The sequence below is a fragment of the Antechinus flavipes genome, chromosome 2 (assembly GCF_016432865.1).
Source record: "Antechinus flavipes isolate AdamAnt ecotype Samford, QLD, Australia chromosome 2, AdamAnt_v2, whole genome shotgun sequence".
Lineage (NCBI taxonomy): Eukaryota > Metazoa > Chordata > Mammalia > Dasyuromorphia > Dasyuridae > Antechinus > Antechinus flavipes.
In genome coordinates, this window is record NC_067399.1 from 172,157,261 (window position 1) to 172,184,361 (window position 27,101).

At 32.1% G+C, this 27,101-nt stretch overlaps 1 protein-coding gene across 2 annotated transcripts in view; it reads right to left on the bottom strand.

The window, feature by feature from the left end:
• The window catches only part of PLCB1 (phospholipase C beta 1), an 844,697-nt gene that overhangs the window by 552,642 nt on the left and 264,954 nt on the right, over window positions 1-27,101 (bottom strand). For both annotated transcript variants that reach the window (XM_051975942.1, XM_051975943.1), the window contains exon 3: window positions 22,191-22,259. In XM_051975942.1, coding sequence (XP_051831902.1) covers window positions 22,191-22,259 — 69 coding nt within the window. The remainder of the gene's footprint in view (window positions 1-22,190; window positions 22,260-27,101) is intronic.

A 27,101-nucleotide genomic window follows, 5' to 3' on the forward strand; every position in this document is an offset into this window, starting at 1 on the left:
TCAGTTTTCCCATTTACTACTTATTTTGAGGAAGTCACTTAAGGTCTCTAGGCCACTTTCCTTATGTTAAAAAAAACAGAGGGGAGTAAATTATTATGGGATTATGGATTAGAGAGCTTTATATTATGTCAACCTACTCCTTTTACAAATGAAGAAACTGAGCTCAACAGGATTAGAAATGGGATTTGAATGAAACAATTCTGATTCCAAATTCATACTGCCTTATTTTAACATTCTATTATTCTCTGGGTACACATAATTCTTAAAAAACCCATTCTTACTCCAAGGAATGAATAGGAAAATTAAGAGTGTGGAGATTTAAACATGTTTTAAAATTTTTTTTTTGCCTTCTTTTCAATACATTAGCTATTTTCTATTTGTTAGGACAACTCTACTTCAGTAAGATAAACAGGAGAGCAAAATCTGTACCTGTCAGTGTTTTTAAAGAGGCAGAGGGCAGAACCTGCCAAGGGTAGAATAAAATATACAACAAGCCCTGATCTTCTTTACTTAAGGAAGAGAAAAACGTTTTGCTTCCATATTCTTTTTGACTCTTTGTTTCTCAAGAGATAAACCAAAAAATTCTTTCTCTTTTTTAATCTCTTTAATACATGGTATCTCTACTCTATCAACAAATAAATAATTGAATCCAAAATTTCATTACCACAGGATTCCTTTAAATTAGCCTAATAGCCTACTCACTGTCTTTTATCAGATACTCTAATTGAAACCCAGAGTACTGGCAGTATATGAATGAATATATACATTTAGGAAAGCTATGCAGTGAGGAGAAAAAGCTTTAGAATTCACTCAAGGAAGAGAAGGCACCTTTCATTAGAGAGGTTTTCAATATGGATCTGGAAAGAGTTTAGGGCATTTTGGTCTCTATCCATTTGTATCCACAAACATATCCCATGTAGCAATATTAACATTCAAGAAAGCACAGATCATTTCATAGAGAAGAAAGATAGACTATAGGACTGAGAAGTGAACTAAGATGTCATCTAATCTAATCTTCTCATTTTATAAATGAGGAAACAGGTTAAATCACTGGCCCAAGATCACAAACATATGTAGCTGAGGCACATTCAAACCCATGTCTTTCTACCTCAATTCAACAAACTTACTCATTCTGCCAGGATACCATATGTTATTATTACACATACCAAATATGAAATGATGATCAAAATAAAAAGCCAGCATGTTTTATGTTTATTTATTTATTTTCAAGAATAGATCATATCAGGCAACTTTATTTCCTTTTTGAAAGATATTTCTATTCTGGTATAATGGAATACCTTTTCTTGTATTCTTTTTCTGATCACTGAAGTCCATTGAAAGGAGACATATATAAATATTTCTATATATATATATATATATATTAGATGTGTTTAGACTTTTGACTATACAAGACAATGATTAAAAGTTTCATAGTTTAACAGTAAAATAAGCAACTTAATATCAGATCTGCAAACAATATTGACTGACACCTAAATAATAATTTTAGCACCTTCATACCCCTGTCACAAAAAGAACCATCATTAGACAAAATAGTTGAAAAATAATGAGACACCAATAGTGTATCCCTTTATTTGCTCTCATTCATCAATCCCATAAAATATCATTATTTCCCAAATGCCTTGGGATGACAAACTGCTTTACATATATCTTTTTACTATGCCTTAGACATCCTATGAAAATAAAAGCTAATGATGAACCCTTCAAAATATTTATTTATTAGATTTCTTCCAACAGTTCAACAACAAACAACACTCCTTTCCCATTTGTAAGTGCTAGATCTGACTTGGTCAATGGATGGAATAAGGAAGATATATTTAAAAGGCAGGGGAATAGATAAAATACTAAATATTAAATTCAATGCAATACAATTTTACTAAACATTTATTTTGTCCAAGGCACATATTTCTAAATAGTTGCCAAACAAATATTCTTAAATCAAAATTATCACCTTGACATTTCTTAACTCAAGAAACTTCTGTGGTGTCTAAGACAAAATACAAACTCCTCTTCAGGGCACTCAAAGTCCTTCACAACTGACTGCAACAAAACTTTTCTTTCTAACATTATTGTTGCCACTATCATGTGGTGACACAATGTAAAAAACACTGGGTCTGGAGTCAGGAAGATTTGAGTTCAAATCTAGTCTCACTTACTAGTCTCACTAATGTGTCATCCTGGGCAAGTCTCTTAATCTCTTACCCTCCATTTGCTTCAATTTTTCTTTACTCTAAAAATGATAAAAAAAATAACTACAAATACCTCACAGGGTTGTTGTGACAATCAAATGAAACATTATTTGTAAAAAATGTTTAGCATTATTCCTTTCTCTTCCCCATCCCTGTTCTTCCATTTTTAATGTAAGCCTTTCCCCATACCTACGATACAATCCTGCTTATGTCTACCCGACTTTCAAAAAATAATACTTAAGATCCAATTCAACTTTCATAACTATATAACTTTATGAGGCTTTTTCTGGTCTCTTTACCCCAATTGTTATCCCTTAAATTGATTAGATATATAGATAGATAATATAAATAGATAGATGGTATATAGATAAATGACATAAACAGATGATAGAGATAGATAGATACATGTATACATATATCTGTGTGTTTGTATTTATATGTATTGTTCTTATCCATACTGAATTATATTTAGCTATTATATATTTTTCCCTCCAGTAGAATATAAACTTCCTGAATGTAAAGACTGTTATCCTTTGTGCCTTCATACCTCCAGAAGTTAGAAGCAATTGACACAGAATAGATATTTCATAAATGTTTATTGAATTGTGTTGAATTAAATGAGTTAATGAATTTACCTAAAAAATTTCACTAACTAGTTAAAGGCAACTATTACTCATTATCCAGTTTTACTTCCTTCTTACAAAATCTTGCACTAAATTTTAATACCTCCTAGGTTTTTGTTGTTATTGAGCAGTTGCTCAGTTGGTACTCTCTATAACTCCATTTGGGGTTTTCTTGGTAAAGATACTGAAGTGGTTTATCATTTTCTTCTCCAGCTCATTTTACAGTCAGGATTACGTGGGTTGCCCAGGTTCACAAAATTACCAAGCATCTGAGGCCAGATTTGAATTCAGGTCTTGTTAGGCTATGGGACTCTGCTGAAAGGGAGTACCAAGGCCACCCCGACCTTTAGTGCACAATAAGCTTTCTGCCACATTGCAGAAACGCCCTTGTTGAGCAAGGAGCATTGATTTGTGATCTTGGGAATGGGTGTAAGTCTGAGGATCACAGCTAGTGACTTTGTGAGCAGGGATACCTTAACAAGGCCTCTCGCTTGTGAGCAAATTGCTAAATTGCTGCATTGGCTCTCCTCACATAGGCATATACCATGCATATGCAATGCTCATGAGCTGCTTCTCTGAATGGTGACTGGGGATTGCCTACTGTTCACAGGCTTACCATATTTGCAGAAATATATATCAACAAGACTGTATGGCATAATAAACTCACACTCTATGAGTCTCCCACCTCATTCATCTCACCCCTGATATCAAAAGGCTCATATGCTTTGAGCTTTTAAAATGGCTGCAACAAAGTCTTCTTGACTCTGTAGCTGGTTTATGCATTTTACCACCTAACTTCCTCCTCTTACATTTTACCTGAATTCAAATAATACATAGATGGTTAATGTTTTCATAAATCATCTTTAAAGTAATGAACATTTTTATTGCCTCTTGTTGACTTAGGTTTATGGCATTTTTGTATAGAAGACCCTTCACAAAAAACGTTTATGAGTCAAACCATTCTTAAAATAATTTCAACAGCATCTAATAAGAAATTTGGACCATCTTATATATTATTTGAATGAGTTTTTTAAAATGTAATTTTACAGACAGGGATATTGAGGAAGCATTGTTAAAGGGCACAAGTCAGTATCTAGGTAAGACATAGAATGTGGGTCTTTTCTTTCAAAGACACTATCATAGTGCCTTGCTTGAAGTATTAAGTTCCTTTTCATTTAGATAGTCCATACTGGAGCTACAAAGTGCCATTGGAAATTTCTGAAAGAAGCTCTTTATTATAAACATATGAATAAAAGTATTTTTCTTGGAATCATTCAAGTCCAGCTTTGCCTGGAAGCAGAGTATTGCTTTGGATGACCTATTCATATCACATCCATAAAATCATAAGTGGTTTTAATTTATCTATTGTGTATTTAGTGCTTGCTACATATCAGTTATTGGAGATAAAGAGATGAGAAGGAAAAAAGACCTCCCCATAAGGGGCTTAAAGTTTGTTCTTCTTTAATTTTATGATCAAAATTCAGGGAAGAAGGTAGGATTGTTAGTATCTATGCTTTCTTTAGTGTGAGAAATTTCAGAAGGGGAAACTTTACCCACAAATTTAGATTAACAGATTATTTATAGTTTGGAGTCAGAAAGTTTTCTGGCACAGAGAGGTTAAAATATTTGGTTTATGTCATGTTGTTTGTCCTTCTTTCTCAAAGAGGACCATGGCGACATCCCATTGGACCAAGATGATTTGTCATACAGTATTAGAAGCAGAACTTCCTGACACCTTTCCATGATCTTTATCTACAATGCTTTTAGTGACCAAAATTGCCAAATAATTTTACACTTCTACTTTGGCCATTTCCCCAAGATTCCTTCTTACTATTAGACCAGGTCCTCAAAGAATATTTTATTCCTCCCTTCAGAAACCATATCTTTCAGCCACTTTAGGCCTTTTACAAAGAAAACAAACAAACAAACAAAAAAACTAAAGTAAAATAGTACTAAAGATAAGTCACTTCTAAATTCTTTTCTGACTTTCATTTATAGGCAAATTTACTCAATCCAGAAAGTCTAACTTGAAGAAAAAACTGACAGCTATCAAGTGTTCTTAGATAAAGCTTCTCTCAGAAAATGTGGCATTTTCACCTACACTATACAAGGAGTGTAAGGGCCCCAATACAGCTATTACCACTCAGAAGTCTTTATAAATTCCTGACATTATAAAAGTTTTCATCCCATTAAAAAAATGATAGACTTTAAAAGCTTGGGACAGATGCAGCATAATTCTACTCCCACATGCTTTAAGGCTATTTAAAGGGACTGTCAGCATGAATAATGCACAGAAGTTATTTTTACATAAAATGCACATAGAGGTTATATAATCATTTGGTAGATTATGACATTGATAACTAAAAGTTCAATTTACATGACAAAATAAGACTAGATTAAATTTTATAAGGTTAAATTGGTATATTTTCATGATTTTTCCCAAATTTTTTCCAATATGCATTTAAGAAAGAAAATAACATCTAATAACACTGTCATTTTGAAAAACAGGAAAATAACTTTAGAAAAGTTTCTGTATTGAGGTTGGAGAGTATGAGAAGAATATCCTGGAGAAAGGAAAAAGGAGATTATTCATGAAAATAAAAGATACTGGATATTTTTATCTTTTTTTTCCCCCCTCATCTTTTTTTTTTTTTTTTAACAAGTTATAGAACCATGTTCTAGAGGGAATAGTTAACATTTCAATTCTTTAAAACTAATATAACTAAAAAAAAAAAAGTGAAAATAATCCAGAAAAATCCTTCTGACTATTGACTTCTAGGTCACCATAAGATACAAACAAAACAAAATGCTGTACTAAAGAAATTCATTTGCTTATTCAGTTAAGTTCTTTTTTCTTTTAGTTTAAACCCTTAGGGTAGGACCTATGTATTTGTATTTTTCTTAGATTGAAACCTATCAACACCCCAAGTAGTAAATTAGACATTTCTTAAATCTTTTTTGATGTTAATGGTGAGAAGTTATGGTTTAAAAAGGTATTTTTGCACAATTATTTTCATGCAGTTCTTCTAACATGCTTTGGGCTCCTCTGCTTCAGAAAACTATATATCCAAGTATAATAGACCATATTTAAAATTTCCATTTTCTCTACTAAAACAATATAAAAATTAAAAGTTGGACTATATCAGAAACCAAAGTTTAACTATTAAAGCTTTTGGTCTCCAGATCCTAAAACTAAAGTTTGTGGGAACATATATATTTGTGGTTTTGGTTTTGGCTTTTTGGTGGTGGTAGTAATTGTTAATGTTATTGCAATGGTGATGGGGGAAACCTTGAAGGTTCCTGGGAGGGGGGGAGCCATGAGGTAAAAGCTTTAGAAACTCCTTGAAGGGGAGAAATTCTCCTTGAAATCTTGCCTCTATGAAAGATCCACCCCAGGGAATCAAGATAAAGAGGTTCCATTCTGTTATCTTAATGGGCTATCCACCTCTATTGAGCTGAAAATTGGTTCAAGACCACTCCCAGTAAATGGTCCCATTCTACTGGAAATCTAGGCCTGGGGGCAGTAATCTCATTCAATTGAAATTTCAATCTCAAATCTCTTTCAAAAGAGCAATTTTGGGGCACATTTCTTTGCAGAAGGTCCAAAACAGGACTATACCATGCCAAGAAACCTCTCTCTCTCCTTGGCATAGTTGTCTGTCAGGACCCTCTGCCTGCTGAGAAGACATTCTCTTCTCAGTGTTAACACCTCTGTTTATCTATCTCTCTGCCAAGATTCTTCTGCTAGACCTTTACTTCTGCCAGGACTTTGTCTCTCAGAAGTCAGCCTCCTCGCAAAAGCCGCCTCCTCAGTGCCAATGAATTTCTCTTTGCCAGTCTAACTTTTTGGGTTCATGAATTCTTTCCTGTTGGACCTGAGCCAAACAAAAGGTGTTCCCACAACTCTCTGCCCTGTGCCAAACCTCACCAATGGGACTATATTGAATCTAGGGGGAATTAATAAGAATTAATAATATTGCAAGATCATAAAATGCCAGTGATGGAAAGGATTTCAGAAAGAAAAGTGTAAAGATTCAATACTTGAATGAAATAGGAAGAATGCAGATTGTAAGTCTGATCTATATCATACACCCAAGTTCCTTTACAGTCAGCTTCTCTCCGCCCTTTCATATCTGACTCTTTTCTTAAATAACTATTCTTTGATGTTTTCTCTCACCAAAGTATTGCCAACCAGTTTACCAGTTTGGGGACAGAAGTCTAAATATTTGTCAGTTCTTCTTAGATCCCTTTTCCTAATGATTTGAAACTTATCACACATATTAACAAAGAAATGGACTGAACATCTTCACTTGTTTCCAATAAGTAGACTGATTTAAACATGATCTTTCTTTAAGTATATTAAGGAATATTAAATAAAGTATATATAGGACAGTCCAGTCCTAAGTACAGAGGATTTCTTACTTCTTCCCTCAGGAAAGTAGAAAGAGAACATTCTTTTTCTTTCAATGATGTTTTGGCAAATTGGATGGATTTGGCATCCAGATACAAAAGATCTGGAATGGGAAAGTAGAACATAAAATTATAATAGGCATACAACTATTCAAACAAATATATTTTTTTCCTCAACATCAAAGATAATTCAAATGATCTGGAAAACTGCCTCCGTTTTTTTCCTCAATATCTAGTAGAGAATAACAAGATTCTCACTTAACAATTATTTGGGGCTTTAAGATTCACAAAACATTTTACATAAACTATCCCATTTGATTCTGAAAACCACCATGTGAAATAGAAAGTATAATTATAATTACCCACATTTTGCTTATTAGAAAACACATTTAAAGAGGTTAACTAACTTCTCAGAGGACCCATAGATCCTAAATAGTAGAGCTGATATTCAGATCCAGGTGACTCCAATTATAGTACTTATTCCATTGTACTGTAGCTACTGTTGCTCACAGAATTACCAATGAAGATGAATTATGAAATGAAATCATATGTACTACTTTTAGCCATCGGTTGCACAAGAATAGATATGGGACAGGAAACATACTTCAGTTTAATTCAATGAACTTTTTTTTTTTGTTACATTTAAGTTTTCAAGTCTTTTTTTTTTTTTTTTCAGGAAAGAATATAGAATGGGAATTGTTTATATGAATAGTTATTTTGCCTATAAAATGGTTCAGTTGAGTTTATAAAATCAAGGATAGCTTCCAGGTCTTCTATCTATTCAATATCCTTTATTCCATCCTTTAATATCATAAAAATGAGTCTATCCAAGCCCACAGCTCATGAAATGCTTTGCCAAAATCTAAGTAAACTATATCTACTGCATTCTCCTGATCTACCAGTCAAACAGGATAATAAGATTAACGTGGCATGGCATCTTATAGGATCCCTATTCTAAAGACAAAAAGGAACTCAGAAACCACCTAATTCTGTCACCTTATTTTACAGATGAGGAAATTTAGGACCATGGAGGAAGTTAAGTAATTTCCACAAAGTAACACAGATAGGAAGCCGCAGTGCTGGTATATGAACCCATGTTCTGATTCTGGAGATAATCCCTTTCCCACTGAAATACATTATCCCCATATTATTCCTTTGAACGCATTCATTTTTCTAGATGCTCATTAATTATTATTTTAATAATACATTTTGAATTTTATGTTGAAAACTTGCTGCTCTATAACTGACAGGCTTTGTTCTCTTCCTTTGGATTTCTGAATATTAATAAAATGCCTCCCTTTCTCTAGGCCTTCAGTGCCCCTGCCTTTTCCCATAGTCTTTCAAATATTACTGAAAATGGTTTGGAAATCATATGCATCAATTCTGTCAGTGAAATCATGGCTTTGAGTTTCCAGGATTATAATTTAGTCATTCAGATGCATGTAGGCAGGACTGCTAGAACATTCATTTTTCATTATGTAGACTTTCACTGTCAGAACTAGTTGGACACGTGCTTACAAATAAACAGAACATCTTGGAAAGAAAAAAAAAAAACACACGTACCTACACACTCTGTATAAACAAAACATTTTTTATGCCACTAGGAAATTTCTTCCTAACCAATCCTTAAACTTCAAACAAATTTTTGTGTAAACAGATCAATTTGGCATCATGTTCTAGAGTTCAAAAGAAATGTAGTCAATGTCCTTCACAGGAACACCCCTTGTCATAAGGCCTTCACTCTAGCAGGGGGTATTTTTAAAAGTCTTTTAATGGGTCAAAACAAATCAAAACCAGGCATAAAAATATACTTGAAAGTATTTCTTGGATATGTGTTTTTCATCTTTCCTGATACTCAGAATTCCTGATATTTTTTGTAAGTCAGAACATTCTTGTTTATATACTCACCAACTTTTTACAATCCTTGGCACATAGTAGAAGCTATTATTATTATTATTATTATTATTACATTTATTAATTGTCACTAATAATAATAACCCCTATCATTGTATATAGTACTTTATAGATTTGGAAACATTTAACAATGTTATTTCATTTAACCCTTACAACCAATAGAGTTAGGTGCTATTATAATCCTCATTTTATAGATAAGGAAACTTGGCCAGATTCACATAGCTAATTGAGTATTTAAGCTGGATTTCAATTCTAGATCCTAATCTATTAAGTGTTTAATAAATGCTTGATTGGTTGATTCTTTGGTTCTGTTCCTTTTAATTTATTTAAACAAATTATAGATTACTTGGTCTTCTAATTCTTTTTACCTTATCTTTCCTTTTTACACTGAATCCCAAAACAATTTTTCTGACCTCCACATGGGAAGCTACTTCAAGGTTTAAAATTATTTCATTAACCACATTAGAGTTGCTCTCTGAGATAATCATCTTAATCTAACCACAATACTCCCACATTGTTTTAAAGGAGGTAAAATTATCTTACTCTTACATATCCAATGTCACATGGAGCAATGGAAATTTGTTAGCTATAATTATAAGCCAAAGACATAAATTCTAATTTATTACAAGGAGCTGGAAGGCTTGTCAAAATTTCAACTGGACCAGAAAATAACAATTTATTTATTCTTGGTTTCTTAGATTTTTTATTATTGATGTAGATAAGTTTAATTCCTACCAGGCTATAGGGATCATTAAGACAAAGATATAAAAGTAGCAGCATTTTAAAGCATGCTACTAAGTATACATTTGAGTTATGATGTAAGCAGTATAAACGGTTTACAGAGAGAGTGTGAGGTCCAGAGACACAAACTGGTTTATCCATTGTTACTAAGTACTGGAGCCTAAATTTTCTGATTCTGAATTCTATATTTCCCCTACTATGCCCTAAGAAAATTTATTTTTTTTTCTCAAATATTCTTAGACAGCAATCAATATTTATAAGACTGGGTGATTTATATATGCTGGGTGAAGAACATAAAAAATATAAAAAGAAAACATTTTCTGTCCTCTAAGAAAAAGCAAGTAGCTATAAAAGAATTTACAAAATATATACCAAACCCATTTAGCACTGTTTTTTCAGATAAGAGGAGGGGAAGCACTGGAAACTGAGGCAATTGTCATATGCTTCAGGTCAAAGATGGTGCTAAATTGTTTTTTGAAGATAACAAGTCATATTCTAAGAGAATAGCAGGCATTCTAGATCTGATCACAGAGGTGAGAAATGCAATATTGTATATGAAGAACTGCATTTATGTTACAAACAAAAATTGAGGGATATGCAGGGGATAGAAAATTGACTAAATTATTGATTTTCCTTTTGTACTATAAATATCAATACTATAATCATGACAAATTTGTGATAGTGTCCAGCTACCTACAGTTTACTGTTTGATCTAGAAATAAATATATATATATATATATACATATATACATATATACATACACACACACACACACACACACACACACACACACACATATATATATATGTGTGTATATAGACACGATTCCAAACCCTGGCAGAATTAAAATATAAACTTCTGCGTGGCCAAAGAATCAGAATAGGTGTTGATATAGGATTGGATCTCCGGCTCCAGTGGGATCAAAGAATGTTGTATTTAGGTTTCGGTCAGTTAGGAGTATTGTGATACCGGCTACTAATACGGGTAGAGATAGAAGAAGTAGAACTGCTGTAATTATTACGGATCAAACAATTATGTGTGTAACATAATCTTGAAAAGAACTTTTACATTAGATAATAATGCTATGTATTCTTTCCTGATCAATTCTCATTTGTTCTTGAGCAATACATTTATTTTGGGAAGGCAACTAATAGAGAGTGTGAAGATGTAGGAAATAAAGTAGTGATGAATCTTGAGGTTCTCTCCTAAAAAGATTATTGGTAAGGATTTAAAGAGAATATTTAATTAGAAACTCATTTTCTACAAACAAAACCAATGTGGCCAAGATTAAAAATTTAAAAAAATAAAGACCTCATTTCTAAAATATATAATTAACTCACATTTATAAGAATACAAACCATTCACCAATTAATAAATGGTGAAAGGATATAAACAGACAACTTTCAGTTGAAGAAATTAAAACCATTTCTAGTCATATGAAAAAATGCTTTAAATTACTATTGATTAGAGAAATGCTAATTAAGACATATATAATGGAAGGGACCAGATAGGCTAACTGCTTGGGGGAGAGGGTTTGCTTGTATCTCTACAGATGGAAAAGGAATCAGATGGGTGCCAATGAGCCGTATTCTCCTTGTCCATGAGAGAGACACAGAAGACCCTTGAAACAAAGGAAAAAGACCCAAGAAACATCAAATGGTTCCATTTCTGACTACATGTGCCACTGAAAGAGCAAGACTGTTAAACCTATGTGTACAGCAATTGACTCATCATGAACATCAAAATTTTTCTATGAGACTGATGCAGGACTTCAAAATCTTGTCTTCAAAATCTGCAGGAATCATTGGATTTCCTGACACATAACGAGACTGATACAGGACTTCAAAACTTGCAAGAATCATTGGATTCTGTGACACACAAAGTGATGGACAATAGATTGGTTTTGGACTATCTCTTGGCTGCTGAAGGAGGTGTATGTATGATTGTTATTTATATACCCTCTTTCTAGGACTTAAGGGGACATGTATAATTCCTCATGTTGATTTATGTTGTTTGTTACATCATTACTAGCCTGTGTTATATTACTATGAGCTTGTGTAATATCTCCCACATTGATGGATTAATGTATACCTGTTTCAAGTAAGACCCTTCAGTCCAGAGGAAACCTGCTAACAATATCTTTTTTGTTGTTTTCACCTCTCTTCCTGAGAAGTCAGGAAGGGTGTGACCATGTGTGTTCTAAAACAAAAGAAAACAAGAGATATAGAGGGCTAGAACTCTGGAGAAGTATACTTGAAACAAGGATACTCACAACAAGGTGCTAACTCAGCGTGACTGATGAGATGATGGTTCTCTAGTTTACATATACTTAGTACTTAGTATAATGATGTAATAGTTCTCTAGTTCACACATACTCAGTATGCTGTAATGATGTAATTGTAATAGGGAATTTAAGGTATGAGTGAACTGGGGACACAGTCAGTCAGAGAGAATAGATTGTAAAGGAGACAATAAAGACTTTAGACTCTATTCCTGACTATCCTCATGGTGACTAACCTACTGAGACCAAGGCCTGCCAGGAGTACCTCCAGAAAGCTATTCTGGACATTACAATATAAGGCATTTATGAGATAAGTTTTCTCCTTTTGGAGTACTCTATACCAATGAAATCACAGGGGCAGTGCCTATACCCTTTCCTATCATTGTAATATTGCATACCTCTGAGTCATAAAATTCAAGTCATTCAAAAATATGTTGGAAAAGAGCACCTGGAATAGGTGAGGAGGTTGTAGATGGTATATTACTAACAAAAATTATGCTGTATATGGTTGAAAAAAAAGGCAATATAGGAAGATGAAAAGAAAAGAGTATGCTACAGTGGCAACCACACAACATTAGATTTAACCAGATATTGGTTAAAGCAAGCTTTTTTATTTGTTTCATCTTTTATGCTTCATAGATGAACATGGCTCAGAGCCTCAAAGAATAGCAAGCCATAAGAATTGAAATCTGAACCACTGGAGGGAGTTGTCAATTGGTGAGATCATAGATCTACTAACAAAGACTATGATATATTTCCCTGAAACTGTAAATATTAAATTTTAAAATTATATACCATTCAGGTCAATAAATATATGTTATTTGTCTATTTAAAGCAACATATTATGATCATGGATCACAAAGTTGAAATACATAGTCTCAGCTTTCAAAGAACAAAACATATATATTTCAAAGAGTCTAAACAAATGGGTTGGGGCAACTGCACTGAAGATCCAGGCCCTGCCATCCTAAATTTCCCCCCTCCACAAAAAGCCACCCAAGATAGGGAGGGGTTCCAAGAAATGTGAAGAGTAAGCAATGTTGAAAATCAGTGGGCTTTTTCAATAGGTGGCAGATTCCTTGTCTTTGGAAGTCTTTAATGTGCCCGGAGACAAAATATCTGATTTTTAATATTAATAAGAGCTAATCTTTTTATAATGCCTACTATGTGCCAGGAACTGTACTGAGCACTTTACAATTATCATCTCAAATTTGGAAACCTATTCATTTGTACATAGGCATCTCTGTTAAGGAGTAAAACTTTCTATAATGATGAGAATCTTCTAGAGGTATTTGCATTCAAGTAATGACTGCTTTCAAAATACATTATAAAAAGAAAACACAGTTGTCTGTCATGTTTATAAAGACCTTCAAATGGACTTAGTTTTTTTTTTTTTTTTGTATGTTGCACACAAAGGTAAATGTCTATATGTCTACAAAGTAACACATTTCTCATTAATTTATAATTATTTCACATGTCTGTCTTTGCGTGAGAGTTTTCTTCTCTGTTTCATGAGACATGATCTGTATTGTGCTGTGCACTGGCTTTTCTTTCAAACAAGGTAAAACTTAAGCCTTACTGATAGCTCTGTGATGTTGTTGCTCTGGGACTTTTCATGTTGGTTATTCCTCTATGGATCTCAGTTAATGAAAAGAAGTATGGAAATTAAATGAAAAGGTATAAAAATTGTAGCTGTTTAATAATGGCTACATACAGGTATTCTCTGATTTGTGGGTTTTCTGTGATAAGATATCATTGTGGTTTCAAGTGAGGAAAAATGTGAAGTAAAAAAAAAAAAAATAGGAGTGTTTTGCCATAAAAGAAGTGAGAGACAATGAAGAGCTAAACTGGGCACTCAAGTAATGTTTATTGTGTTTTTGCTTAGTAATGAACATCATTCATTTTTATATTTAATTTCTGATTCCTTTATACTTGTACAGCTCATTTAAAATATAGCCAAGGATAGAGCAGTGTTTCTAAATATAAACATATCTTTAAAAAGGAATTGTCAATCAATAAATATTTATTAAGCATTTACTATATGTCAGGCATTGTTCTAAGTACTTTGGGATAAAAAAGGGAGTCCAAAGAGCTCATTTAAGAGGCTCAGCAATAAAGTAGAGTTTGATATTATATGAGTAATAGTTATGTACAAATAGGAGTATTTGGAGAAGCTCAACATGTATTAAGAATTTCCCTTCCACATGAATTGTTCACTGGATAATTTTTTTTTATATGTGTCATGGCACTGATCAATACTTTTGACATCTCCCCCATATTATGCTTTGCTTTAGATTAATAATTACAAGATCATTAGACATTTTCACAAGAGCTATATCAAAAAAATTTACATTTTCTCATATATCTTTGGCATACTTTGTTGCAGAAGACCATATGTAAAATGACTTTTTTTCTTTACTGAGTTACTTTTTTGTAGTTAAAAATAATAAAGAATAGAATTTTTATCTTCTCCAGCTTTGAATTAGTTTTTACTATTTAAAAGATGTGGTCTACTATGAAATATTTGTGAAAACCTGTCAATTGTTTTCTCATATTTTCATTAAGAATCTCCTTGAAATGCGCAAAAAGTATACTCATGAAAATTTCATAGTGATTATAATAGAAATGATATTTTCATAGGAAAAGTAGTTCTACATGACATTTAATATTACTTTAATGGCAATTTCCTTTTCTAGACTTCAATTGGGATAGGGATAGGAAGTAGACGTTTGATTTCACTGGTACCTGGTACTCTGAAGTAAGGAAGCTCCTTGAACCCAGGTTCTGGCATTGAGACCAGCTCTCTATTTAATACACAATACTAACTCTTTTTATGTAAGTGTCAAGTTCTAAATAATTTTTTTTTAGTCTTTTTGAGTCTTTATTTTTCCCTCTTTCAGAACTTCTAAGAATCAATGCTTCTACTCTATACAAATTGTGTTGCCTCCAGCAAGGATTTCCTTTGTACCTTCAGTGCCATTTCTATTTCAAAATGCAGCATAATGGATATTGTGATGTGGATCCACTATAATTGACAGAGAACAGATGAAATGAGTCTTTATAGGTTGATTCCATTTCCATTTATTTGTTACCCTTCCGGTATCATTCATAAAAAAATGATAATTAAAAAAAAAAGTTCATGTAAAAGTTCCTAAGAATTGGAAATGTTAGATATATCTTATTTGATTTTCCCAACAATCCTGTTAGGTATTTTCTCATATTTTAGGTTTTTATTATTTTATATACCAGAAACCTGAGCTCAAGAGAAGTTAAATGACTTGCTTAGGGTGACGCTACAAAAAATTACTCGAAGTCAAATTTGAATTCGGATATTCTTAGCTTCAAATCCAAAACTCTATATACTGATTGACCCATAGAATAATCTCTTGATCTTAATTGTCAAATTAAGACTTTTTTTCCTACTTGTATGATGAAAAAATTATTGTTCATGATCTTCTGCTACCCTTCTCTGTAAGATTCCAAACATTCAGCTTTTATAGAAATTAGTGTATGAAAGTTGCCATTTTATTCATTTATTCATTTATTTTGCTATCTTATCTATTTATTTATTTATTATTGCAAAGTGGTCTTATTTATAGGTAATTATTAAAGATAAAGATTCTCAGTATTAAAAAAAAAAAAAAAAAAAAACCTATCTACATGTGGGTATGGATGTTAAGAACTTTGTACCAGGCTTCACCACAAGATGGCGAAAAGTTGCATTCTGAAAATATTTAAGGCTCCAAAATACAAGTCTACTATTCATGTGAAACAAATGTAATTTATTTAAATACACCTAATGGAAAAAAGGGAGAAATAACTATATTTATTTATGAAGTCTGATGGTAGGTACAAAAGCCTTTCCATGTTTTATATATCATGTCCTTGTATTGTTCAATTGCTAAGGATGTTCTTAGCTTGCATAACAATGCTATAAACATTATTGTATGACCTTGTTTTCCCTTAACTGGCTTTGAAAATTGTCAGAGGCCTGAGGACATGCGTGTCTTTCTTGTAGTTCAGCAGTATATGTCACCAATATTGTCCATGGAGTTGTTTTTGGCAAAGATAGTGGAATGGTTTGCCATTTCCTTCTGTAGTAGGGAAGTAGTAAATTGGCTAAAATTTGTAAAGCTTCTAATTATGCTAATTAGAATCTAGTCAAAAGGCCCAATCTGCAGTTGCCAGTCACTGGGGAGGGTTGATAACTAGTACAAGTGGCTGAGAGATGAATCTTATTTAAATAATTTCATTTAAAATGCTTAAGGAAAGTGAATTCCAGAACAATTTTGGAAATTGTTTAGTCCCTAAGAAACAGTCTTTTAGACAAAGGATATCCAACAAAGTTTTAAACAACTTTTAAACTGTGGGGTGGGTTTTCACTGTAGCTAAATAAAAGGAGGAATGCTATTAAAATAAAAAAAAAACCAGCAAAAACATGTAAGGAAGAGTTATTTCTTTTCCTGGTCTAGAAACAATAAATAAGAATTCCCATGTTCACTTCCTTTTACTAGGTTCCTAGGATTTAAATCCTAACAGATCAAGAGAAGCAAAGTTAGGAATATCCTAATTAATGTCAAGGGTCCTAACTATTAGGTGGTGGTACTGGTAGTGACTTGTATGCTCACTAATTGGAACTAAAAGACTTCATCTGAACAATAATGAGAAGCCATTCACAGCATGTAATTGTCCTTAATAGGATTATTCAAAATACCTCAAGACTCTCAGTTACCTGAAGAAATTATTAACCTAATCTTTCGATAGATAACTGAAGGCTATGTCTTCAGTAATTCTTAAGACATATATGTTTTTGGACCTTACATATTTTTCAAAATCAGCAAAAGAGGAGAAAGATGGTACATTAATAATGATCATATCATTTTTGTTTATAATTAATAATGAATGGCCCTTTGTGGTATATTAATTATAATCAATAACTAACATTTATATTTTGCTTTAAAGTTTGTAAAAGTCCTTTATATACTTTTTAAATTGAGCCTCCTCACAACAATTAAAAGGGCAAGGCAGATACTTAGACTGGAATCTTGATATTCTTTTTAAAAAACCCCACATAATCCTTAATATCTATGCATTTAGCTAAAGAGTAATTTAATGTTTTATGATGTATGGATAAATATAAATGAAATGTTTCATTATGATAAGTGTAGAATCTTTAAATGCTAATCTAGGAGAAATATTAAATATATCGATGACTAGTATCTATACCAGCTATGATAAAATTTTGCCATTTTATAGAAAATATTCAGCATACATGTTATGTAAATGACATTAGACATTTAGGAGAGATACTGTGAAATTGCTTCTATCTGTTTTAACAATTTTATTTTACCTATTGAATGAGAGAAGATAAATGCATCAAAGTTTTCATGCTAGAGGAAGTATTTATTTCTCTCATCAGCATCCTAATATTATTACTACCAAATCTCTGACTAGTTGCATAAAGATTTTTGTTTCCAAGGAAACTACTAACATCAGTAGAATTTAATGAATATAAAAAGGAACTATGGCTTGCAGTTTACACCTGAATAAAAACATAAATCCACCCTTGAAAATGCATGGAAGGAAAAATCTCTAATTTTAAATTTAGTAACTTCTTCATGTTTTGTTATATCTGCACACAAACACATATATGTGATTAAGTATGGTATATACACATACAATATATATATAAAATCATATATATTATATATATAATTACCATCTGATTTTTTGAAAACCAAAGAGGATATATTTATAGACTTATATATATGTAAGAAAATTGATAAATCAAAATGATTTTAATCAAGGATAAATTTTTTAAAGATAATTTTCTTCTTCTTTCACTTTAAAAAGCAATATGAAATTTATGACTGAGGTTTCACAAAATCAAGATATTAAGTACAAAATTATTTTTCACCTATTATGTAGAATTTAACTTTCTTCTAAAATGCTTATATAGAATTATTGAGAATTAGCTTTTTGAAGCAATTTGTCCTTTTCTTTTACAAAATGACTTTCTCTAGTAAGCAAACAGTTTTACTTAGTATGGAAATAATTTATTAGTAAATTCTAGAAAATACTTTGTCATATGTGAAAATAGAGAAGAATGAGATAATTTTTTTGAAGGATACAATTATCACTATTATTTGGATTCAAAATTGGTTTAGGACTTTGGGGGCAATATTGCCAATGCAATTAATTGTTTTAACTAATATTATTAACTAATTAAATAATAACTAATTATTAAGTGATATTAAAAGAATCTTGAGTAATTTTGTGTCAAGAGAAATTTTGTGGGTGAAGCTGTTCAAGAAAACATCTGTGTGACCTTGGGCAATGCAATTAATTTCCCTTAGCCTCAGATCCCTCAAATGTAAAATTGAGAAATTAAACTATATGGTCTCTGAAGTCCCTTCTCAAACTAAATCTACAATTTTATGATTCAATGGGGACATCTCTTTTTAACCCATACAAGTTTTATTTGTTAATTGAGTTTAGGTGATGTATTTCAATATCTTTCCATTAACTGTCAGCTCTGAATTTCCATTTATTTTAGCAGTACAAAATTTTACTAGATGTTATGTCATTTAATTTTGTAATCTAAAATCAATACAGAAATAATATAATAGACACCAGAGGTTTTTTGTTTGTTTTTTATGTTACCTCCCCTGTTAGATGTATGACCTGGTCTTTGCTGAGCCACAGTACTAATAGTAGTAGAGCAATGAACCTTCATTTCAATACCCTGGACCTGTTTTCTCAGCAATAAATGAGAATTTTGGATTATAAAGTCTTTCAGATCTCTTCCCTCTACCCTAAGAGAAGTCACACTGTAATGTCAGTTAAGTATGTGGGCTCAGATCCATCCTCTGCTTATTACTAGCTCTTTGGTGTTGAATCGGCAAAAATGGAGAATATTGAACAGTAGGAGATTTTGATAAAAGTGAGCATTTCTGGGAAAATGTATGATACAAATATAGAGCAATATTGAAACTGATAACAGAGTGAAAAGAGTAGAACACCAGGAGAATACTTTATATCATAACAGCAACAGTGTGAAGGTAAAAATTAGCAACTGTTAGTTAGCTACATCAAAATCTTTTGCATACTTATTGTCACATAGTATGCTAGTTAACCTTTCTGGTTTTGTGTCATTTATAAATTTGATAAGAATTCTAATCTCTACATTTATTAATCCATCAAATGTTTATTAAGCACTTACTGTGTATCAGACATTGTGCTAAGTGATAGATACTGAAACAGATAACTATCAATAAAATCAGACCCTGTTGTGAAGGAGGTAATATTAAAACAGAACATAACATATAAATAACTAGGCACATATATAATAATACCGAAAAGATGGAATATTTTAATCTCGAAGGAGACAGTACTCCTATTTATGAGGACCAAAGATGAGCAATGGCCTCTAACAGATGATGAAATTTGAAGTAAGGGTTGACAGAAGCTAGGAAGCTGAGAGACTGACATGAGAATCAAGAACATTTCGGATATGTAAAAAGCCAGTCCAAAAATATGGATTTGAGAGATGAATTGCTGTATGTCAGTAACAGCAAATAGTAATTGATTATGTAGAGGGCAGTGAGAAGCAGGAAAACTAGAGAAGATGGGGAGGGACAAGATTGTAGAGAGATTTAAGAACCAAACAAGTCATTTTATATTTGATCCTGGATATAATGGTCACTAGAGTTAACTGAGTAGATATAAAGGTTTGGCAGTGTCAGGGTCAGACCTGAATTAAATTAAAAACAAAAAACCAAGACTTTCACTGTGTGGGTGATGGATTGGAGAGAATGACAAATTAAGGAAATTAACCACAAGACGTTTTTAAATAGCCCAGGCTATTCTGAATATTATTTTGAATATGAGATAACCCTACCTAAAGGCCCCATAGAGTTATTAGTTGGCTTGTCACATCAGATCTCTACCAGATCCACCACTGCTACTGTAATTTTATATCTTCACTTTTCCTTTTATGTTCTTTCTTTTCTAGCATGAGTCATCAACCTCCTATTCTATGCTTTTTCTATATGTGCCATAATGACACTGGTGTTCCTCTCATTCAAGATCCTCCTAAGACTCCACTTCATATAAGCACCTTTTTCAGTATGAGTCTTCAGAATGAGGACTCTTATTTCAAAAAATTCTACAAGACTAAAGTCATTAGAACTTTGCAAATCTTTTTTTTAACCTTCAGAAGTATTTTATTTTACACTAGCGAGTTAAGATCAGATAATAACAAATTATCCCAACACAAGTAAAAAAGGTACGATTTAAACAAATAGGCTTTGAAATTGAAGAATAAACAAATGAATAATTCATCAGTTATGTGGCTTGGACTTTTAAGTACTTAAAACTTAAAATGAATGAACAATCATGACAGCACATTTATGGTCTTTTTTTTTTTTTTTTTTTGCTTTATTTAGAAAATTAATAGAATTTTATTTTTCATTTCCAAAATTTATTTAAATCATATCTTTGTGACTGATATGAGGATAAAAATCAATACAAATTGAAAAATCAAAATTTCAATATGTTTCATCCATGGTAAATATATTAAATAATAATTAGATATTACTATACCATTAATAAAAGTTCCTTCTAAAAATTATCTGCTGTAAAATGCCATCAAAATTACTGAAATTGTATCACTGACATAGATAATTCTGATAATTTTCTCATGATAATTTTTTTTATATCTTTCAGTAATACAGAAGATAGCCAACTTCTCTTTAGGTAGAAATACCTATTATTATAATTATCATATTACTTATAATTTTTAGAAGGACTATCCTCATATCTTTGTTGTACATTTTTACATAGTATCAAAGACATTTTTCTGTCAAGTAAATAATTATGATCTTACAAAAAATAAGATAGGGACAGCTACATGACAGCGGATAAAGCATTGATCCTAAAATCAAAAAGGCTTGAGTCTAAGTCCAGCTTCAGATAATAAATACTTTCTAGCAGTGTGACCCTAGGCAAGTCACTTAACCCCAACTGCTTCAGCAAAAAATAAAAGAAAAAAAGGGAAAAAAATTATTGAAAGGTAGACATCTTACAATAAAAGTTTATGTAAATGACAGTAAGAATTAAATGATTAACATATCTTTTTATTAATATCAAGGTAAAATATATCTCATAAAGTAAAGTCTTCAGAAATAGTACTTGATATGAATATTCTACTAATTACAGAGAACATTTGGGGTTTACAATCATACCTTTCATAACTTATCAAATTAATGAAACAGGAGTTCATCAAGAAAATATTTTAAAGAATTTTGTGCTTTTAAAAAAAGGAATGTGTTGAATCTGTCCTTTATCTACAGTGTGATGATTCTAAAATAGAAATAACCATAATTCAATCAAATTAATACAAAACTAGAACTGTGTTTCAATATAAATAAACAAAATATTTCTTTTGAAATTTGCAGATAGCTTCTTATTTCTTGTCCCTACCTCTATTCATGGAAATAGCTTTATTACAAAGTGTTTTAGATATTGTAATTTTTTTTATCATGTTTGAAGTTTATTTCACTTGCTTTCACTTCTGAGGCACAGAAAAGCATCACAAAATCACAAATAATCTCATTTCTCAGTTAATCACTGAGAAATGCTAGATAAGCTTTGACTTTTTAATTTGAAACATTAAAAAAAAAGATAAAACACTTTTTAAATAGTAATTTTACTAGAACTTCTACATATGGAAATTTCCTCTATCAATACAGGTCAGAAGCTGTTCTAATTCTCTAATTCTCTAAAAGAGAATTTCTTAGAACAATGAGAGGAGCCCAGTCACACAGTCAGTATATGTCAGAGATGGGTTATGAACCTTCGTTCATATTAGACTGGAATTCTATCTACTATGTCATATCGTCTCTTATAAAGGTGCAGGAGAGGGAGAAAGGTTTAGTTGTAGCTATAGTTTTATACCATGACTTTTAGATAGTTAATATAACATTTGGGAAATCACAAAAACCACTTCCTACCTTTGGGGCTTTGGCATGTTTCCCACATCTGGCATCCTTGACAAGGCTAAGATCTAAGAGCTCAGTCTCCTGAAAGACAAAAGAGCAATTTGTGAGCATCCACAGAGGACAAAGAAAATTGCTTTAACACTTTTTAAAAATAGAGTTTTGATCAATTGTATGAAGATTGTTCTCTTTTCTGAGTACTTTTTTTTTTCTTTTTGTCTTTTTCCTTTCTTACATAAGACTGAATGCAAACAAAAAACAAACCTTTACTGTTTGGACTGTTTTGTAGACTCAATAAAATGTTTATCAATGTAAAATCCACTGTTTTTATACCATATACATGACCCATGAATTACCACCTAGTTGCCAAAATTTAATGATCTTTTCTATACCAGTTTCCTTAACTCTATGCTACCATTTAAGCTTTAAGTAGAGAGCTGATCACTTAGCAATTCTCTCCCTCCTGAATTCTCCATATTTTGCTCTTAGACCTTCACATTTCTTCTCTCTTTGTCTGTCTCTCTGTCTCTGTGTCTCCCTCTCTTCCTCCCTGTCTATCTATTCTATCTCAATCAACCCCACTGATTCTGTGAACAGGTATTTGCAAATATTATGATGATTTCAGACATAAGAAAACTAAAGTAGAGTAAAATTAAGTGATTGGCTTATGGTCAGTATGTGTTTGAGGGTGGATTTGAATTCAAGTCTTCTTGACTCTAGGGCAAGTACTTATCCACAGTGCCCACCTAGCTGCATCTATTATTTCCTTTGATTGGATACTTGAATCTCAAACTCAACATGTTCAGCTCTTATCATCTTTCCTTTCTCTTTTAGAGTTCATTACTTCTGTCAATGATATCAACATTCACTCAGTCTCTCATCTTCTGAATTTTGGAGTTAACATCCACAGTTCCTCTAACTCAACATTCTAACATCCAATTGATACTCCCTTCACAATATCTTTCATATCTATCTTCCCTCTTGTTCTTTTAACACTACACTGGTACAGCCCACCATTGTCAGACACTTAGCTTCCCTATTTCTATTCCCTTTCTCTTCCAAATTATCCTTCAATATGATTGCCACATTAATCTTGCTACTGTGAAAATCTGGGTATGACACTCTCCTCCTCAAAACCCTTCAAAGACTCCTATTGTCTATCAGTTCATCAGTCAGTTCTTAAGGGCCACTATGTGTCAGATATTATGCAAAGTTTTGAGAACAGAAAGAAAGCAAAAGATAATTCTATCCTTAAGAAGCTATAGTGGGGGAGATAAAAAGTGGTCAAAACTGTACAAACATGAGCAACTAGATGGTGCAGTGGGTAGATCATCAATAAAACATTCTCATGAATTTAAATCTGACTTCGGGCACTTACTATCTATAGGCCCCTGGGCAAGTCACTTAAATCTGTTCACCTCATCTATAATATGAGCTAGAGAAGGAAATGGCAAACCACTCCAATATCTTTCCCAAGAAAATGCCAAAAAAAAAGTCACAGAGTCAGACATAACTGAAAGGACTCAACAATAAAATGTTCAAACATTATATCTTCAACATAAATAGGAAAGGATTAACAAAGGGAAAGCACTAGAATTAAGAAAGACTGGGAAGATCTTCATGAAGCAGGAGGATTTTAATTGGTTCTTAAAACAATTTAATAAAGCCAAAAGGCAGATATGAGAAAGGAGAGCAGGTCAGGCATGGGAGAAAGACAGTTAAAATGGAATTCAAACTACTTCTTAGTCCCAGCATTAAAGACTCATTACAATCTTTTGCCATTAAATTTATGTCATATGACTTCTTTCTTTATACCTATACTCCAGTCAACTTGACCTATTTCAATTTTACTCTCTTTTTACAGACAATTTTTGACCTCTAAACCATTGTCTCATAATAAAAAAAATTAACTAATGAAAACCACACTGATTTAAAAATACAAAGATTAGAAACAACTTCTTGCAAACTAGAATAAGCCACTTGCATTTTCAAGGAGATTTAGAACACTAATACTCTCAGAAGTTTCTAGGCTATAAAGAGGGAAAAAATTACTCTCAAAGTGCTTATATTTTATCTATTCTTCACCTCTTTTATTTACTTACCTTATATTATTAGCTTTATCATGGAGAAGTATTGTAATAATAAGGTTTGGTAACTTATAAAATACAGAAAAAGATCTAGATACTAAAATTTTTTCATCTACCTCCAGTGCTATCTATGGGAAACTATTCTCTGAATGCTTTTAAAAATTAAAATATTTGAATTACCCAATTTCCTTTATTTCATGTCTATACTTGCTAAGCAAAATTCTAGTATTAATATACTTTGTTGCCTTAATTTGTTTCCTTAATGAGGATGCTGATAAACCCTCAACAGTATTCTATATAGTACTCCTATTTCTCAGTATCAATATATTTATGACATATTTATATCAGCATTCAGCTTTATTCTATTAGAGTTCAGCCAGCTTGAAATTAGTCCGATGGAATCTTTTACTCCTAAGACTTGATAAAACAATGATCCTGAGGCTGCAGAGCTCAGGATATGACTGGACTTCTGGTGAATCCATCAATGTATATTTTGCCTAAAAATCCCAATCTCTTTATACTGTCTTCCAACTACAAAAAAAAAAAAAGACATTATAAATATATAGCAAACTTTACATAAAATGATTATTTAAGTGAGGGTTATATTACCTGCCAATTTTTATAGTGATTATTAAAGAAAATGCTTATGGGCTGAACAAGTACTACTGTATCAAATAGCTTTTATTTTACTAAGCTTTTTTTTTTTTTTGCAAACACAAAGGATTCATGATGCTTGCAGAGCACTGAAACTTGAGAGAGTTATTATGTAAATAATTAAATAATTTATTGGTGATAATCATAAAGAATACATTGAAAACTCACTATAGGGCATTATGGGACAGCACTCTTAAAGAAGGCATTATGGCATAGGAGAATGCTATTTTCACATTCTGTGTATAGGGATGAAAATATCTTTTCCAAAATGAATTTATATACCAACAGCTCTTCCTATATGATTTAGCCATATGTAACAGAGAAATGGGCATAATGTTCTAAGCAATAAAACCATTATTATATCTTCATAAACATTTTTATTTACATTTTTCTTTTGTTTCTCTCAGTCTAGGAATGCATTTGCATTATAATTTTAAAAAAAGTATAAAGATAATGACTTTCTTAACCTTTAAAAGTTTGTCCCTTTTGTTTTTACTTAAAGAAGCTCTCATTTACCATTTTGAAACATTCTATTTCCGCCAAAATCATCAGTATACTTCCAGTCACCTAGGTTCATAACCTCAAAGTCATCCTTAACTCCTCCCTTTCTCTCATTCTCTACCCAATTCAATCAATTGCCAAGTAAGTTAATTTTATCTCTACAACAACTCTGGAATTCATCCTTTCTCTAGTCACATGATTTATTCTTGCTTGAAGCATTTCAATCACTTCATAACTAATGTCCCTGCTTCAAGTCCCTTTCTTCTTCAAACTATCACATCATTACTAATGTAACATTCCCAAAGCAGAAATCTGACCAGTGACAGTGCTCTGCATGGTAAAATCTAATTGCTCCCTGTTGACTCTAGGATTAAAAAAATTTTTTTTTCAGTTTTGCATTTAAAGCTCTTTATAATCAGAATTAAACCCACATTTCCAGTCTTATATTAGCCCCTCCAAAAACACTTTAGTCCAGTCAAATTGTACCTTACTGATTGTTTTCTACATTTGACATACCATCTCCCATTTTTCTGTCTTTAATCACTTTGCAATTTTGTCTGACTCTTTGTGAATCCTTCCAGGGTTTTCTTGGAAAAATAACAGGAGGGGCAGGTAGGTGGCAGAGTGGATAGAGTACCAACCCTGAAACCAGGAATATCTAAGTTCAAATCTGGCCTCAGACACAGAACACTGCCTAGCTGAGTGACCCTGAGCAAGTCACTTAACCTCAATTGCCTCAAAAAAAGATACTGGAATGGCTCATCATTTCTTCTCTAGTTCATTTTACAGATGAGGAACTATGCAAACAAAATCACATGGTTTGAATTTAGGAATAGGAGTCTTCCTGACTTCAAGTCCAATGCCCACTCAGCTGCCTGCTTTTAAACATTATATTCTTTGTCTATGATGTATTCCCTTCTCACCTCATCTCTTTGAAATTCTAATTCTTTCCTAGCACAGCTCAAATATTCAAATCTTGTCCCATCTGCTGGTGCCTCCAACTTTAAAATTATTTTGTGTTTACTTGTGTGTGTGTGTGTATGTATGTATACATATAAAAACATATACACACATATGTAACATCTCCCCTCTTCCTCTATAGATTGTAAGCTCCTTTAGGGCAAGATTTATTTTTGTCTTTTTACCCTCATTACCTGATACTCTGCTTGACTCATAGCAAGTGTTTAAAGAATGTGGTTTGATTGACTAATTTAAGGAATATTGCAATATCACCTCAGATGGCAAGAAGGAAGCATATCTAAATTTATAGCATATGGTATATTTTTATTATAATTTATAGTAAATGATAAGTACTAATATTGCAGTTTGGGGCATCTGTTGAGAATCTAAGAGTATGTCTAGGTTTGAAGACTTTTTATTCATTCAGGAGAAACTATTAAAACATTATAAGAATAATAAATATATTACATTAGCTATCACTTTCCTATAATCAGATTCTATTATATTATGACCTCTGCTGCAGGAAAATAATGCTCTTTGGAGCAAATTATAATTTTCAGTTGAAGAAAGATAGAAATGGAAACAGAAGAATTGGCTAACAAGATATAATTAGAGAATGAGATTTGGATTTCTAAATTATGCATGCACGCGCAAGCACACACACACGGTATGGGGAGGGAGGGAGAAGAGGTAAAAGGAGAGGGAGAGGGAGAAGAAGGGAGGG